The sequence below is a fragment of the Musca vetustissima genome, unplaced genomic scaffold (genome assembly GCF_032173495.1).
Source record: "Musca vetustissima isolate MV318-11 ecotype Yass unplaced genomic scaffold, APGP_CSIRO_Mvet_v1 utg115671, whole genome shotgun sequence".
NCBI classification, from domain to species: Eukaryota; Metazoa; Arthropoda; class Insecta; order Diptera; family Muscidae; genus Musca; species Musca vetustissima.
In genome coordinates, this window is record NW_026876531.1 from 4,071 (window position 1) to 19,625 (window position 15,555).

The 15,555-nt window shown below is 34.5% G+C and overlaps 1 protein-coding gene across 1 annotated transcript; it reads right to left on the bottom strand.

The window, feature by feature from the left end:
• Positions 1-418: 418 nt before the first annotated feature.
• Positions 419-13,883, bottom strand: LOC133321095 (uncharacterized; the record flags this gene model as incomplete). The annotated part of the gene is made up of 6 exons (XM_061530194.1): positions 13,830-13,883; positions 9,892-10,045; positions 7,168-7,604; positions 6,576-7,137; positions 2,725-3,024; positions 419-857 (listed from the first exon to the last, which is right to left on the bottom strand). Coding segments are annotated over exons 1-6 (1,946 nt in total), but the record flags the coding sequence as incomplete, so codon positions are not given.
• Between the last annotated feature and the right edge of the window lie 1,672 nt (positions 13,884-15,555).

Consider the following 15,555-nt stretch of genomic DNA (forward strand, 5'->3'; position numbering starts at 1 on the left):
TATTTTATGTGGGGATTTTTAATATTTTTTCAGAGACTTTGTATTAAAGTCGTCTATGTAAATCAGTTTTTTTCTTGCTCTAATTAAAGGGAAGTCCACTATGTATGCTCTTTTGTCCTTCGTTTCTTATCTTGCCCTTTGATTGCCTGATTGAAAGTAAAGCCTCCCATTGGAAATTCCACAAAGCTAATATTTTACAATGCAAATAGTTGCAAAGGTTTCAGTCAACAGAGCAACCATGCAAAGAAAAAACCAAACAAGGGAGATGGATTCCCTGCCACAACAAATTTGTTGGATATTTTTCCCTCCCAGCAGTAAATTTTTTATTACAAGTTCCAAAGCCGAACAGAAGTAAAAAAAAGACAGACAGCAATTATTTCCCCAACGGTGGCAGTGCTGCAATTTCATTCCCTCCCGCCTGAAAACAGAAACATAGCAAAAAAAATATTGTTTGCTTACCTGTTTGCCAAAGGTGGGCGACAGCGAGGGTGGTGGCGGCGATGCCGCATTCATTCTCGACGTTGGCGTATAAATAATACGCTGCGATTCTAGATTCAAGCGATCGAATGCCTTCTCCTCCAAATGGAATTCATCTTCACTATTCGTTTCCTGTGGTATCACATCGGGATTTTTATCCTCCAAACTAGAATGACTGCCCATATTGCGTGACAATGGCTCGGCGCTGCCTTTGTCAGCTTCCGTTGTTGTTGTATCGCCGCTGGGGCCACGACGATTGTGCTTTGTGCGAAATTTCATAAAAATCACAATACAAATGGCAACGAGAATAAGTGTTGCTATGACACCAACTAGGGCACCCAGTAATGGGGTTAGTTGGACCAGAACTGCAGTTGAGGATGCTATTTGTTCGATGTTCGACAAAACGACAAAGCGCAGATATGTAGAGGTGGGGTTTTTACGTTTTGTGATGTCATTGTTTATGCAGTAAAAGTTTGGTGTGGAGGAAAAAAAATCCATGCAGAGGTAAATTTTTTGTTGTTGATGGAAAGTAGAAAAAAGAAAATATTGTAAGAAAACAGGAAAAGTTAATTTTACATGACAATAGATTTTTAAATTATATAAAAAATACGAAAAATTATAATTAAAATAATTTCTTAATGGTTCAATGTGTCGTATAACTGTTGCTAAAGAAAATATTAGGTATACGCCCAGGTGAACTGGAATTAATAACAATCATACGCATCCCTTCAAAAATTATCGTAAAACGATTTCAAATTGGAACAAATTTTGGCAAATATAAAAATTTCTTATTGGGTCAGGGTGCCATATGATTGATGCTAGACAATATATTTCTCATACGCTTAGGAATTATTTTTGAATAAATAACAAGTGAAAAAGCGTTAAGTTCGGCCGGGACGAACTTTGGATACCCTCCACCATAGATATACTGACAGGTACTAGAAATGAAAATATAGGGAACATACCAAAAAGTGAACCTATACCGACATGTCTAAAAACGGATTATGTAAACCATAATGTAAGCCATAATACAAATTTCAGAAATTTTTAATTGATAATTCAAATTCGAAGATGGGGAATATCGGTCCACTCCTTCTGAAACCTCCACACTGGCTATAAATGCGGCTATAGTTCATTATCGAACCTTACGTTCTAATTTTTTTATCTCGCTATCCTCCGCAGGTGAAATGATTTCAATAGAGTCTTAGAACCAAACTCAAAACGCGGAACCAATCAGATAACTATTTTAATATAAAAAAGGGGGTTATATGGGGACTACCCCAAAAAGGGGGCGAATATTAAAAAATTTTGGTAGAGAGATTTGTTACCATATACGACTACAAAATACCAAATTGCAGCAAATTCGGTTGAACAACGCGCTCAAGAACCCCAAAATACCGAAAATTGGGGGTACCCTTATATGGAGGCTATCCGAAAAAATTGACCTATATTCATAATTTTTTGTGGAGAGATTTGGTACCTATTAAGAACTCAAAATACTAAATTACAGCTAATTTGGGGGAAAAAAACGATCAAAACCCCCAAAATACTGAAAATTGGGAGGTACCGTTATATGGGGGCTACCAGAAAAACTGGACCTATACTTATAATTTTTTGTGGAGACATTTAGGACCCAACAAGAACTCAATGTAGCACATTTCAGCGAATTCGGCTGAAAAACGCGCTCAAGAACCCCAAAATACCGAAAATTGGCGGGTACCCTTATATTGGAGCTATGCCTAAACGTGGACCGATATATCCCATCTTCGAACTTGACCTGCCTGCAGACAAAAGACAACCATATGCAAAATTTCAGCACCCTATCTCAATTCCTTCAGAAGATAGCGTGATTACAGCAGATGGACGGACAGACGGACGGATGAACATGGCTAGATCGTCTTAGAATTTCACCCTGATCAAGAATATATATACTTTATAGGGTCGGAAATGAATATTTCGATGAGTTACAAACGGAATGACAAAATTAATATACCCTCCATACTATGGTGGAGGGTATAAAAATCATACGCACCCTTCCATCAAACAACAAAAACAATCTAAGATCCCACAAGATTGCTTGCAGAAATTATGATTTTTTAAAAGGGTCACGGTGACGTATAATTGTCGTTCTGCAAATTATTTCTCATACGCCCTGGGGATCTATTAAATTAATAACAATTATACGCACCCCTTTACAGAACATAAGAAATTCAATTTAAATTCCTCTAAATTTACTCGACAACTTACCTGTTCTCAGTAGCGGTGCCGACAGTGTTCTCCCTCTGATACGATAGGACACCTTACTTGGTCCCTGGGCATTTATGGCCGTAATCCTTAGAACAAATACCGAATCGCTAGGCAAACGTTTCACCGTAAATTCTGGATTACGAAAAGACGTATTATAGAGAATCTGACGATTCAACTCATCATAGACCTGAACATGGAAATGTTGTGGTATGCCACCATCATAGCCGGGTATACACTGAATCTGCATGGAATTGGCAGTGAAATTGTAGGCTGAACAATTTTTCACCGGATCGGGGAGATCTGAAATAGAGAAGAAGAATTTTTAATTGAGTTATAAATTCGAAAATAAAATGTTGAACTTTATTAATTAAAATTATATGTAATTAAAATAATTTAATTTCTATAATTAACACATAATAAGCAATTATACAATTATTACCTTGGGCCCAGGGCCCATACATATAAGTGTTTAAGTATGTGCTAGAAAATATCAACTACTCTCCCCCCTTTATTTCAATTTCGCATACATCTTCCTTCCTTCATAAAAAATATCCTATAGTTTCTCGAATGCCTGAGGAGGACTTGAGTTCATGTATGTGTGTAGACATGGCGCCATTGGTGTAGAAAATTGAAAGAAACTCTGCCACTCTACACAAACCACTTGTATATTAATGTTAAAGCCATGAACTCATGCCAGTTTTGTACATACACAACATATTGGCTTTATATTTCCAGCCAAGAGCAACCTTTAACATTACACCCTACCTCCCACCATCCCTCCCAATCTACCACTCCTCTCCACTTCACACACTAACTGATTATAAATGAGTTGCCATATATGAATGTAGAAACACTTATAGTTTTTTTCCTCTCCATTCCTATAGTTTTAGTTTGGTAAGGCGGCTCACATTTATACATTTCAACACTTAACTTTTTTCTGTGCTAAGTTTTGCATGTGTGTACACGAGAGTGTGTGGGTATATGCGTCAACTAGCATGCATGCAATTCAATTTCAGAATATAACACTTTATGCTTTTGTAGGCAAAAGAATATTAAGTGTCTCTACACACTCGGAGGGAAAGTATGTGTTCATTATACAGAATTGAACGAAAAAAATCTGAAGGAGGAAAACAATCACGGAAACAAACCCATATATTTCTAGGCAGACATCATAGTTTGTATGTGTGTGTAACTCATATTTTCTATAAACAAAAAAAAATACTTTTCAAGAGGTTCATTAAGGAATATTAATTAAATACGAAAGCTTTACTGGTTGGAGGTAGTTTTTTTATATTTTTGTGGAAATTTTTTATTGAGGAGATAGAGGAAAATATATCTCATGGACCACATGACGTATTAGTATTATTAATTGATAATGAAAAAGGGGGCGTATAATTATTATTAACAAGTATACGCAATAGAGTACCATCAACAGATCCAATACAATATTCAAGGGAAATGGATTCATAAAGATATATCGATTTTCAATGCTTTAAAAAAACTCAGGAATGAGATTGGCCTGGTATTTTGAAAATATTTTCTTGAACCTATTATAAGCCTTATTTTTTTAAAACCATTTTATCAAAGTCTATACAAAATCAGTTCTATTTGAAAATATTTCTTTCGGAGATTGTGTTAAAACAATATTTTTTTCGCGGATATTAGGGTGGAGTTAGTTTTTTGTGTTCAACAACTAAAGAACGGACAATGTGTCGTATTAGTTTTATTAATTCGTAATGGGAAGGGGGTCGAATACTTTATATTAACATTTATACGCAACGGAGTACCATGAACAGGTACAGAAATATTTATTTTTCGATTTCTTACAATATTAATAGACTCCTATAAGAGCCAAAATTTGACAAGTCTGAAAAAAATGGTTAGACTCTATAGAAGATGTTTGTCTGGTACTTTACAGGGCGTATAGCAGGACTGGATGTTTTTATACCCTACACAACTATGTTGTCAGGGTATTATAGTCTTGTGCAGCCCAAAAGATTTTGTAACGCCGCGAAATATTCGTCCTAGACCCATCGGTATACTGATCGTCATATCCCGACTAGCTGGGTCGATATAGACATGTGTGTCCGTCCGTCCGTCTGTCAATTATAATTTGTAAACACGATACAGGCCACAATTATGGACCAATAATCACGAAATTTTGCATGTAGGATGAGTTGTGCCCAATGAAGACCCCTATTGTTTTTGATAAAGTTCGAATAATATTTAGGGGATGAAATGGACCAAGTACTTAAGTTTTGTCGGTTCGAAGTTTGACATGGAGAAGAAGATCGGGCCAAAGAATAAGCATGCCTGTTTTGATAAAAATTGGTATTTACCTAAAATCGGGTGAAGCTATATATGGGAGCTATATCTAAATCTAAACCGATTTTCACGAAACTTTGCACACATCATTCTAGACCTTATTCATTACGGTGTGCCAAATTTCGTGCAAATCGAAAGGTATATAGGGACTATGGTGCACCATTTACCTTAAATCGGACGAAAATATATATGGGAGCTATATCTAAATCTGGACCGATTTTTCCCAATTTCAATAGGGTTCGTCCTTGGGCCAAACAAGTGAGCTGACAAGTTCGCCTCCAAAGAATGTATAGATTTCTTACTTTAAGACAGATAGAACTAACGTATGATGAGCAGTATGACTACCACCAGCACGTATACGCTCCAAATAATATAAATTTTCTCCATCACAATTAAACTGGTAAGTACTGAGACCAAATACCGAAATTCTTTAAAATATCAGAAAATGGATACAACTAATCTTTAACCGAAACATTTTCTAAGTTTTTTTTTTTCCTTTTGAAATCATAACGAAAACCTATAAAGCCCATATTTTAAATCCAATACAAAATCAATATGTGGCGTATGATTGTCAACAACACTTATACGACCTAAGGGACATTACCTGGCATTTATAAATAGACCGTAAAAAAAACTCAAAACCAAATTTACAATAATTTCAGATTTTTTTTTTTGGAAAATTCTCATCCTTAATTTGAGCTCATTATATGGCGTATGATTAACACCAACACGTATACCCTCTAATGGATATCTATAGTCTTTATCCAAATTAAAACGAAAATTATAAAGATCAAATTTCCAATAACAAAATATTTTTCTCCAACGCCTATTCCTTAGGACCAAAAATAATTTTAAAATACAATTTTTCTGCGAATTTTTTTCTTCTAAGATTCTTTTTCAATAATCCATGGAGTCTTGGGATGCGTATGATTGCCGTCACTTGTCATACGCCCTAATGTATTATCACAATTAAACCGGAAACAATTCAAAACCATCAAAACCCATAACAGAAAATAATTCCGTGCGTGTTTTGTGCGTTTTACTGAAAATTTGTGTCCTTAATATCCATTAAATCAAATATTCGAACCAAAAATCGGATACCTAACAACATTGGCCTCAATTAAATCTCTGACAATAATTAGCGAAATGTATACGTATAGCAATTAAGCTGGAAGTGGAAATGGACAAACCACTATCAGGCAGGGAAAAAATCAATATTTTCCATTAAAACCACAAAATAAAAATGGCCGAGAGAGAGAGAAGAGTGGATATGGGCAAACATTTTACTTTGGCAAAGAAATGAAATTTTTGTTTGATACAACCCACTCAATATTATATATATATTAACCATCATTATAAACATGACACATACAGACAGTCAGCTTGCAATTTTCAAACATAAAATTTTATATAGCCATCTGCCCTGATACACCAACATATTCACGCACTTGTTTTTCCTTTGTAAATCAATTCCCAACCCCCCAAAATCCCTCTGTTTCCCCCTCATTCCGATATTTCTCACTTACCTGCCGGCTGTATATGATACCAACATGGCTGCGACTGACCCATTGGACTACTGGCCACACACGAAATTGCTCCAAAACTTTCATACGACTCAATGTGATAGCTATAGACATTATTCAGGGGCACTGGGGCGGCGGTGGTTGTTGTGGTGGCCGCTGCAGCCATGGCAAGGTTGCGATGATGTTGCTGTTTGTGTAGGGCAGCCAAACGTTTGCGCTCAGCCATTTGCAAATACTGTTGGCTGTGCACAGCCGCCGATTCATGCAAAGGCTGTGTGCGCATCGGCTGTTGATGATGCAGCAGGGTTTGATATTGTGTGGGCTGTCCTCCTAATGCCGATGCGGATCCCAACGAATGTTGCTGTTTGCCATCCAAGTGATTTTTATAAATCATATTGGAATAAACCATTTGTGTGTAAGGTAAATCCTCGCTATTAGTACTGCGACCATAAACTCCATTAATGGCATCATCAGTTTCAGTGCCCTCGTCATCATCATCATCGTGCACGGCCAGACCATTATCGTTGTGATAGTGTGGCCGATGGCGATGTGATGGCTTTCGTTGCTCCAAATAGTCACCACCAGTCACAACAACATCGTCATCATTATCATCTTCAAAACGGACATTTGACCAGGCATCCATATGTGTGATGGCGGGTTCATGTTGCTGTTGATGGACAACTGTACGCATTGCCATGCGTCCATGACGACCATGGGTGGCCACCAGTTTAGCCTCATGCTGTTGGCCATGTAGGTGTTTCCTTTTGCTACGTTGAAAATATCCGGCGGAAGCGTGACTTGCATCCCCATGTAATAACATTTGTTGCTGTGGCGAATGATGGCCGGCGAGGCCCATCGCAACGCCTCCACCCAACGAGTTGGGTAGCTCGATGAGACTCTCCAGTGAATTGTTGAAGTGCCATTTGTAATTTAGATTAGCAAGAGGATTCGCATCCACTTGGCATGTTATATTAATGGTCTGTTTAAGGGCTGCTCGTATTATTGTTGATTCGGCTTTGCAGACAGGTGGATCTGTAGCGTGGAAAAGTGGGATGAGAAAAAGTAATTAGAATTCATATTTCAAAGCAAGTATTTGTATAGTAAGGGAGGATTAATGTCCCCAGGAATGGGGTCATCATCGTAGCAAAATATTTCATAATATCATGTCAAGTTAATGTTCAACTTCAAATTGTGACAGTAATGCTAACAGGGAAGTGGAGAAGGGATAGGGCCAGCTAACAGCAAAATGGCAGGATGGGTCATGGAATATAATTAGTAAGGGATTATAGGAAATAAAAAGACACATAGAAGGGATAGAGGATGGAGAATTCAGAAAGTAAATTCGAATACCATATGTGCCTGCAAGAAAAATATTGTTATGGACAATTTTACTATCGAAAAATTTTTAGAAATAGTTTCAAGAAAAATTATAATAAATAATATATAAGCTAATTAGACCAATATGGCTTTCCTATAGGGCGTATGAGTACCATCACCACTTATACGCTTCAATGAATAACAATTCGCTATTCGAAGTAATCCTGAAGGGGCAAATCTTCTCAAAAATTATACTTAAAAATTCAGGAAATTATCTGTATTCAAATATATATATATGTATTTTAAAATTAGAAATACGTTGAGAGATTTTTCTCTTCGACAATTGATTCCCAAGAATCCCAGTTTCTTGCATTATTTGAACCTATAAGGCGTATGACTATCACCAATACTTATACGCTCCAAAGAATATCAGTTTTCTATGTCCCATTAAAACGAGAAAAGAAATTCCCAAAAAAAAATGTGTCTCTGCCCACGATTCACCATCTATTGAAATTAATTATTTTCTGAAGTCTGGATCCTTTATCATTTCAAACATTCGATTAGAAAGAAATTCGGAAAATGTTGTCTATGACAAGTTCGTCGCAAAAGACATATTGAAACGAGCTATGGAACGTATAAATACCACCAGCACGTATACGCTCCAAATAATATAGACTTTCTCTATCACAAAATGCCAGGATGGGCCATGGAATATAATTAGTAAGGGATTAGGGGGAATAAAAAGAAACAAGGAAGGGGAATAGGTAAGGCTCTTAAATAATCAACAAAAGAACCCTATGTCCCTTCAAGGAAACATTTGTTATTGGCAATTTTAATATCGAAAAATAAATTGTTAGGTTGTTCTTAAATGTAAAATAAATAATATATGAGCTTATTAGGTGTCGTATGAGTACTAACAATACGTATACGACCTAATGGATATTTACGATGAACGGTATCAAAATGCTATCAGAAAGAATTTTACAAGAATTCTAATGGACTTCTTCTTCAAGAAAGATTTATTTTTTATGGAAAAAATTCTTATCGTCTGAGCCTTTTCTTCTTAAAATTTAACCTCTTTAAAATTTGTATTCTCCTTAGCATTCCCTTTTCAACACATCTTCCCCTAGAAAAATCTACAACAACAACTTAAAATATTTCTTCTTATCTTTTTGTTTTTCTTCTTCTAGCAAGAAAAATATTTTACATGACACTTGAACTCTGTGGTTCGAACAAAAAACATCTATTCATACATGTCCTCCCATCAGAATATCCAACATGTCTCAGCTATTGTTTCAAAACTTCTATTCTACCTCTATTGAAAGATGAACACAACCGGAAACTATGAATAGGGGGAGTCTCAGTCTAAGAAAATTAGAAATTGTTCAGATATTGAAATTATTCAACACAATGTTTACAATGTGTTATAGTTTTCTTTTCAGTAGCAGAAAAAGAAAAAAAAACAATTTTGAAAAGAATATTTGAAAAGGGGCGACTATATAGAAGACAGAAAATAATATATGGGGGACAAAAGATCGCAGTAGCTGTAATCAAGAAACTATTGAAAAAATATGTATGAAAACAGGAAGAAGTAGGGAGGGGATAAGAGGAGGCAGAGTAATGGAGAATATTGAAATTTAATACAATGGTTGTAATAGACAAACACACACAGACAAATATATGTATGTAGGTATGTTAGTGTGTCGGAGAGACTGGCTAAATACCATTGTCTGGGTATAAAGGAAAATATTCTGTTTTATGGTGGTTCTAGGGGTTTTGAAGGGATAGAAAAATGTAAATGAAGTTTGGGGTAGGGTTTTGAGTGGTTGAGGTGATAATCCAGATATATTGATATTAAAGACCTCAAGATTTTCTTTATAAAAAAATAACAAATGATAAATTTATTTCTTTCGTTACACCCTTATATACAATTTTTTTTATTTTTTCATGTTTTTTTTTTTTTTTTTTTGGATTTGATAATTATCTTGCTTTATCAACTTACATTTGACATCCAGATATACTTCATTACTCGACACGCTGCCTTGGATATTTGTGGCCCGACAAAAATATTGTCCATGGGATGATTTCGAAATGGCTTGGAGGACCAGAGTTTGATTGGAGATGATTATACCACGGGAGGAGTGTAGTTGCTTATCCTGAAAACAAAGAAGAAAAAATGAGATAAATTACAAAAATAGTAATTACAAATGAATTTAAGAAATATACTTAAAAACTAATCCACGCCTCATATAGGCCATGGAAAAACAAATATTTTATAAATCCACGCCTCATATAGGCCTTGGAAAAATTATTTTATAAATCCACGCCTTATATGTGCCTTGGAAAAAATTATTTTATAAATCCACGCCTTATATGGGTCTTGGGAAAAATATTTCATAAATCCACGCCACATATAGGCCGAGGAAATTTTTTTTTAATCCACGCCTCATATGGGCCTTATATAGAGCTTGGAAAAAATTATTTTATAAATCCACGCCTTATATGGGTCTTGGGAAAAATATTTCATAAATCCACGCCACATATAGGCCGAGGAAATTTTTTTTTAATCCACGCCTCATATGGGCCTTATATAGAGCTTGGAAAAAAATAATTTTATAAATCCACGCCTCATATAGGCCTTGTGAAAAATATTTCATAAATCCACGCCACATATAGGCCGTGGAAATTTATTTTTTTAATCCACGCCTCATATGGGCCTTATATAGAGCCTGGAAAAAAATTATTTTATATATCCACGCCTCATATGGGCCTCATATAGAGCTTGGAAAAAATTTATTTTATAAATCCAGGCCTCATATGGGCCTCATATAGAGCTTGGAAAAAAATTTATTTTATAAATCCACGCCTCATATGGGCCTCATATAGAGCTTGGAAAAAAATTATTTTATAAATCCACGCCTCAGTTGGCCCTTGAAAAATATTATTTTATAAATCCACGCCTCATACAGAGCTCGGAATTTTTTTTTATTATTTTATAAATCCACGCCTCATATGGGCCTCATATAGAGCTTGGAAAAAAATTATTTTATAAATCCACGCCTCATATAGGCCTTGGAAAAAATTATTTTATAAATCCACGCCTCATATAGGCCTTGGAAAAAAATTATTTTATAAATCCACGCCTCATATAGGCCTTGGAAAAAATTGTTATAGGCCTCACACAACATTTATATTGTAATTTTTTTTATTGCATATCTATAGGCTTTCCGAAAAAAAAATATTTAAATTGTATCATAAATTTGATTTACTTCTATTTATTTATTTAAATTTACGTTACACGAGAATATCATTATTATCAATGAATACTCTCTCTCTCTCTGTACTTTTGAAATGGAAATGATGCAAAACATCGTCATTGATTTAACCCCTTTGCTTATATACCAATATCTGAGTACATATACATACATAAATACTTTGTTAGTGTCTTGTCAGCGAAAAAATAATAATAGCAGCAACTAAGCTCTTTTGTTTTATTGTTATTACTTGATATGTTTGTGTGTGTGTGAGTGTAACCAGGAGAGACAACTCAAGCCTTCTTTTCTACATATTTTAAGGTTTTACATTTAATTGCTGGCACGGAGACACACACATAGAGAGGAAGACATACACCGTATGACATAACAGACATAAGCCACTTTGAACCAGTGATACGACTAGAAAATATAATGACAAGAACAACAACCACAAGAACAGTACACCATGTAATCATAGTCATGGTTAAGTACAATTTTTTGCCAGGGAAGAGCAAACCTGGGGCACATCGCGAAATTTTTGAATATAGAACTTTTTTTAAATAAAATGTTTGTTCCGTTTCCGAACATACGAGAAATCTTCAATATATCGAAATCATTTCTTGTCAATCGGATAAACATTAGGAGTTGGGTGCACCATTTACCTCAAATCGGACGAAAACATATAAGGGAGCTATATCTAAATCTGAACCGATTTACACGAAACTTTGCACACATCATTCTAGACCTATTTCAGTAGGCTATACCAAATTTCGTGCAAATCGAGAGATATATAGGGTCTTTGGTGCACCACTTACCTTAAATCGGACGAAAATATATATGGGAGCTATATCTAAATCTGAACCGATTTTCAGGAAACTTAACACATGTCGTTCTAGACTTAATTCAGTACGTGTTGCCAAATTTCGTGCATATCGAAAGATATATAGGGACTGTGGTGCACCATTTACCAAAAATCGGACGAAAATATATATGGGAGCTATATCTAAATCTGAACCGATTTTTATGAAATTTAACACACATCATTCTACACATAATTCAGTATGCTGTGCCAAATTTCGTGCAAATCGAAAGATAGGTATGGACTTTGTTGCATCATATACCTTAAATCGGACGAAAAAATATATGGGAGCTATACGTAAATCTGAACCGATTTTACCGAAACTTAACACACATCATTCTTCACTTAATACAGTATGCTGTGCCAAATTTCGTGCATATCGAAAGATATTTAGGGACTTTGTTGCAGCATTTACCTTAAATCGGACGAAAATATATATGGGAGCTTTATATAAATCTGAACCGATTTTTACGAAATTTAACACACATTATTCTACACTTAATTCAGTATGCTGTGCCAAATTTCGTGCAAATCGAAAGATATATATGGACTTTGGTGCATTATTTACCTTTAATCGGACAAAAATATATATGTGGGAGCTATATCTTAATCTGATCCAATTTTTCTTAATTTCAATAGAGTTCGCTCTTGGGCCAAATAAATGAGTGTGGTCAGGGGTATAACTACCATTGCATAGTTTTGCCCACCTCTGCCCATTATTATACGCAGCATTGAACTAAACCCTATTTTCTAGTCTATGAAGTTCACTTGTTAGATGTTGTTGTTATTGTATTTTTTAATTTTTTTTCTTCCTCTCAGCCTTCTAAGTATCAACATAGCAATCGTTATTTTTGTTGTTATTTTTTCATTCTGTTGCAAAACAATCATCCTTGATAGGAACCCCCCAAAGGCTTTTACATACACGAACACACACACAGTAGGAGTAGCAGCAGCAAAGAGGATGATGGCATGTTTTTGAGCTACAAATGTCATTGCATATTTATCGTCTGTAAAACACACAAAGACATACACGGAACCACATATACACACACTGCAATTTGAAGTGGTAGCTAAATAAGAAAAAAAAACACATCAACATCAACTACAATTTCATGGAATGGAAAGACAACTTCTATTTTTTTCCTAAGCAATACAATGTCGTTACGCATCACAATGCGACAGAGGCAGCTAAAAACAGCAACAACGACAATTTTTCGAATTTTTTCTTCCACTCATCTACCCTCTCTCCCTTTCTCCTGCATTCTATGTTGTCTTTTTTGTTGTGTAAAAAAAGCCGTCTACTAAGCTTTATGGTTAAATTGTTTAGAAGTGTTTACGACATATTCATGCCAATATATGCATATGTCATAGACACTCACACAGCCACATAAACACACACACATATCACTTTATTGGTAATGGTATTTGCAAAGCATAGAAACCCATTTAAAATGAAATTTTTGTATTCGTTTGCTATTTAGCCATGTTGAAGAGAGGACGAGGAACCACTACGAAGAAAGTAAGGCCAACATCATCATCGTCGACAGACGGACAGACGTCTAGTCAATTTCGTTGGTGAAGGCCTATATTGGTAGTAAATACCAACAACCATTCATCATACTTTAAAATGTTAACTCAGACACATACACATATACACACATACACCCATATGCTATAACTCTTCTTTTTTTAAACTGTTTGTAAAGCATTCTCGTCCAAGTACCACGGGTTCGGGAACGGGGTCTATCAGTGCGAAAATGGCAAAATCAGTTATTTGCCAAACAAGTGTAGTGATCCGCTTAAGCCTACAATAACAACAACACTAACATGCTTATCGAGCTGATATGGCGGTTGTTGTTGTTGTTCATCTTCATGTTGCATGAAGCTGAAGCATTGACAATAAATTGTGCAGAAGTAATCGTTGCATAAAAACCAATTCAAGCAAAACTAAACGGAAACTAGAGAGAATATCGTGAGTCGTAAAACAAAACGTTTTTAAACTCAATTTTTCCATCATTTCAAACGCTCAACAATGCTAATCAGCTGATAGTGAATGTGCTATGCAGGATTTTGCAGTAATAACATTAAAAATTAATAGACATAAATACATTTCGAAAATATTGCTCTGAACAACACAATCGCTTCTTTTAGAAATGGAGTTATCACTTTAAAGCTTTTTAAACGTTTAGATAAGCTTTGAGAATAAAATTTAATGAAGCTTTAGTTATGGCAGGATTAATGAGCATACATCTATCGATAACGGATTTGTTTTGCAATAATTTGAGTTATAGAGAAGCCTGAAAGTATGCAGTAGATTTAACACAACTATTTTGAGGTGGAACACAAGAGTTATCGGAAATTTTGTGGTGTTATCGAACAATTTTTTTTTTTTAACAGAAAATATTATTGCATGGTAATTTGTGCTAAGGAGTACTTTTTATTGGCAAAATGTTCTAACGATTAATGATTAATGAGCATACATCTATCGATAACGGATTTGTTTTGCAATACTGTGAGTTATAGAGAAGCCTGAAAGTATGCAGTAGATTTAACACAATTCTTTTGATGTGGAATACAACAGTTATCGGAATCGAATTTTTTTTTTTTAACAGAATATATTATTGTAGTGTAATTCGTGCTAAGGAGCAATTTTTATTGGCAAAATGTTCTAACTATAGTATTGTTATCGAAATCTATATAATAATTGGCAACAAATATTGTTACGGGAATTAAAAGAATGAACACTATGGAAAATCATCATTTTTTACCAATAATGATGTTATCGACGAACTTTTTTTTCCTGAAAATGATGTTATCGGCCAACATTTTTATGCTGTTGTTTACGATAATATTTTCTATATTATTATCGATGATGTTCTTTATGGGAAATGTTGTTATCGATGAAGTTTCCTAAACAAAATGTTGTTATCGATTTATTTTTCTACAGAAAATATTGCTATCAATCAAATTTTCTATAGAGAGTATTGTCATAGCAAATACATTCGATAATATTTTCTAATAAAAAAAATGTTATCGATTAAATTTTCTAAAGAAAATATTGTTATCGATGACTTTTTCTATAGAAAAAAATATTATTGATGATATTTTTTATGGAAAGTGTGTTTATCGATGTTGCTTATGGAAAATGTTGTTATCGATGACATTCTCTAACGAAAATATTGTTTTCGTTGATAATTTCTATTAAAAATATTGTTATCGATGACATTTTCTAAAGTAAATATTGTTATCGATAAAATTTTCTATACTGTTATTGATGATATTCTTTATGTGAAATGTTTTTATCGATAACATTTCCTAAAGAAAATGTTGTTATCGATCAAATTTTCAAATATAAATATTGTCATCGATAACATTTTCTGTAGTAGATATTGTTATCGATGACATTGTCTATAGAAAGTATTGTTATCGATGGTATTTTTTACGTAAAGTGTTGTTATCGATGACATTCTCTATAGAAAATGTTGTTGTCTATGATATTTTCTATAGAAAATGTTGTTTTCGATGAAATTTTCTAGAGAAAAGTTTGTTATCG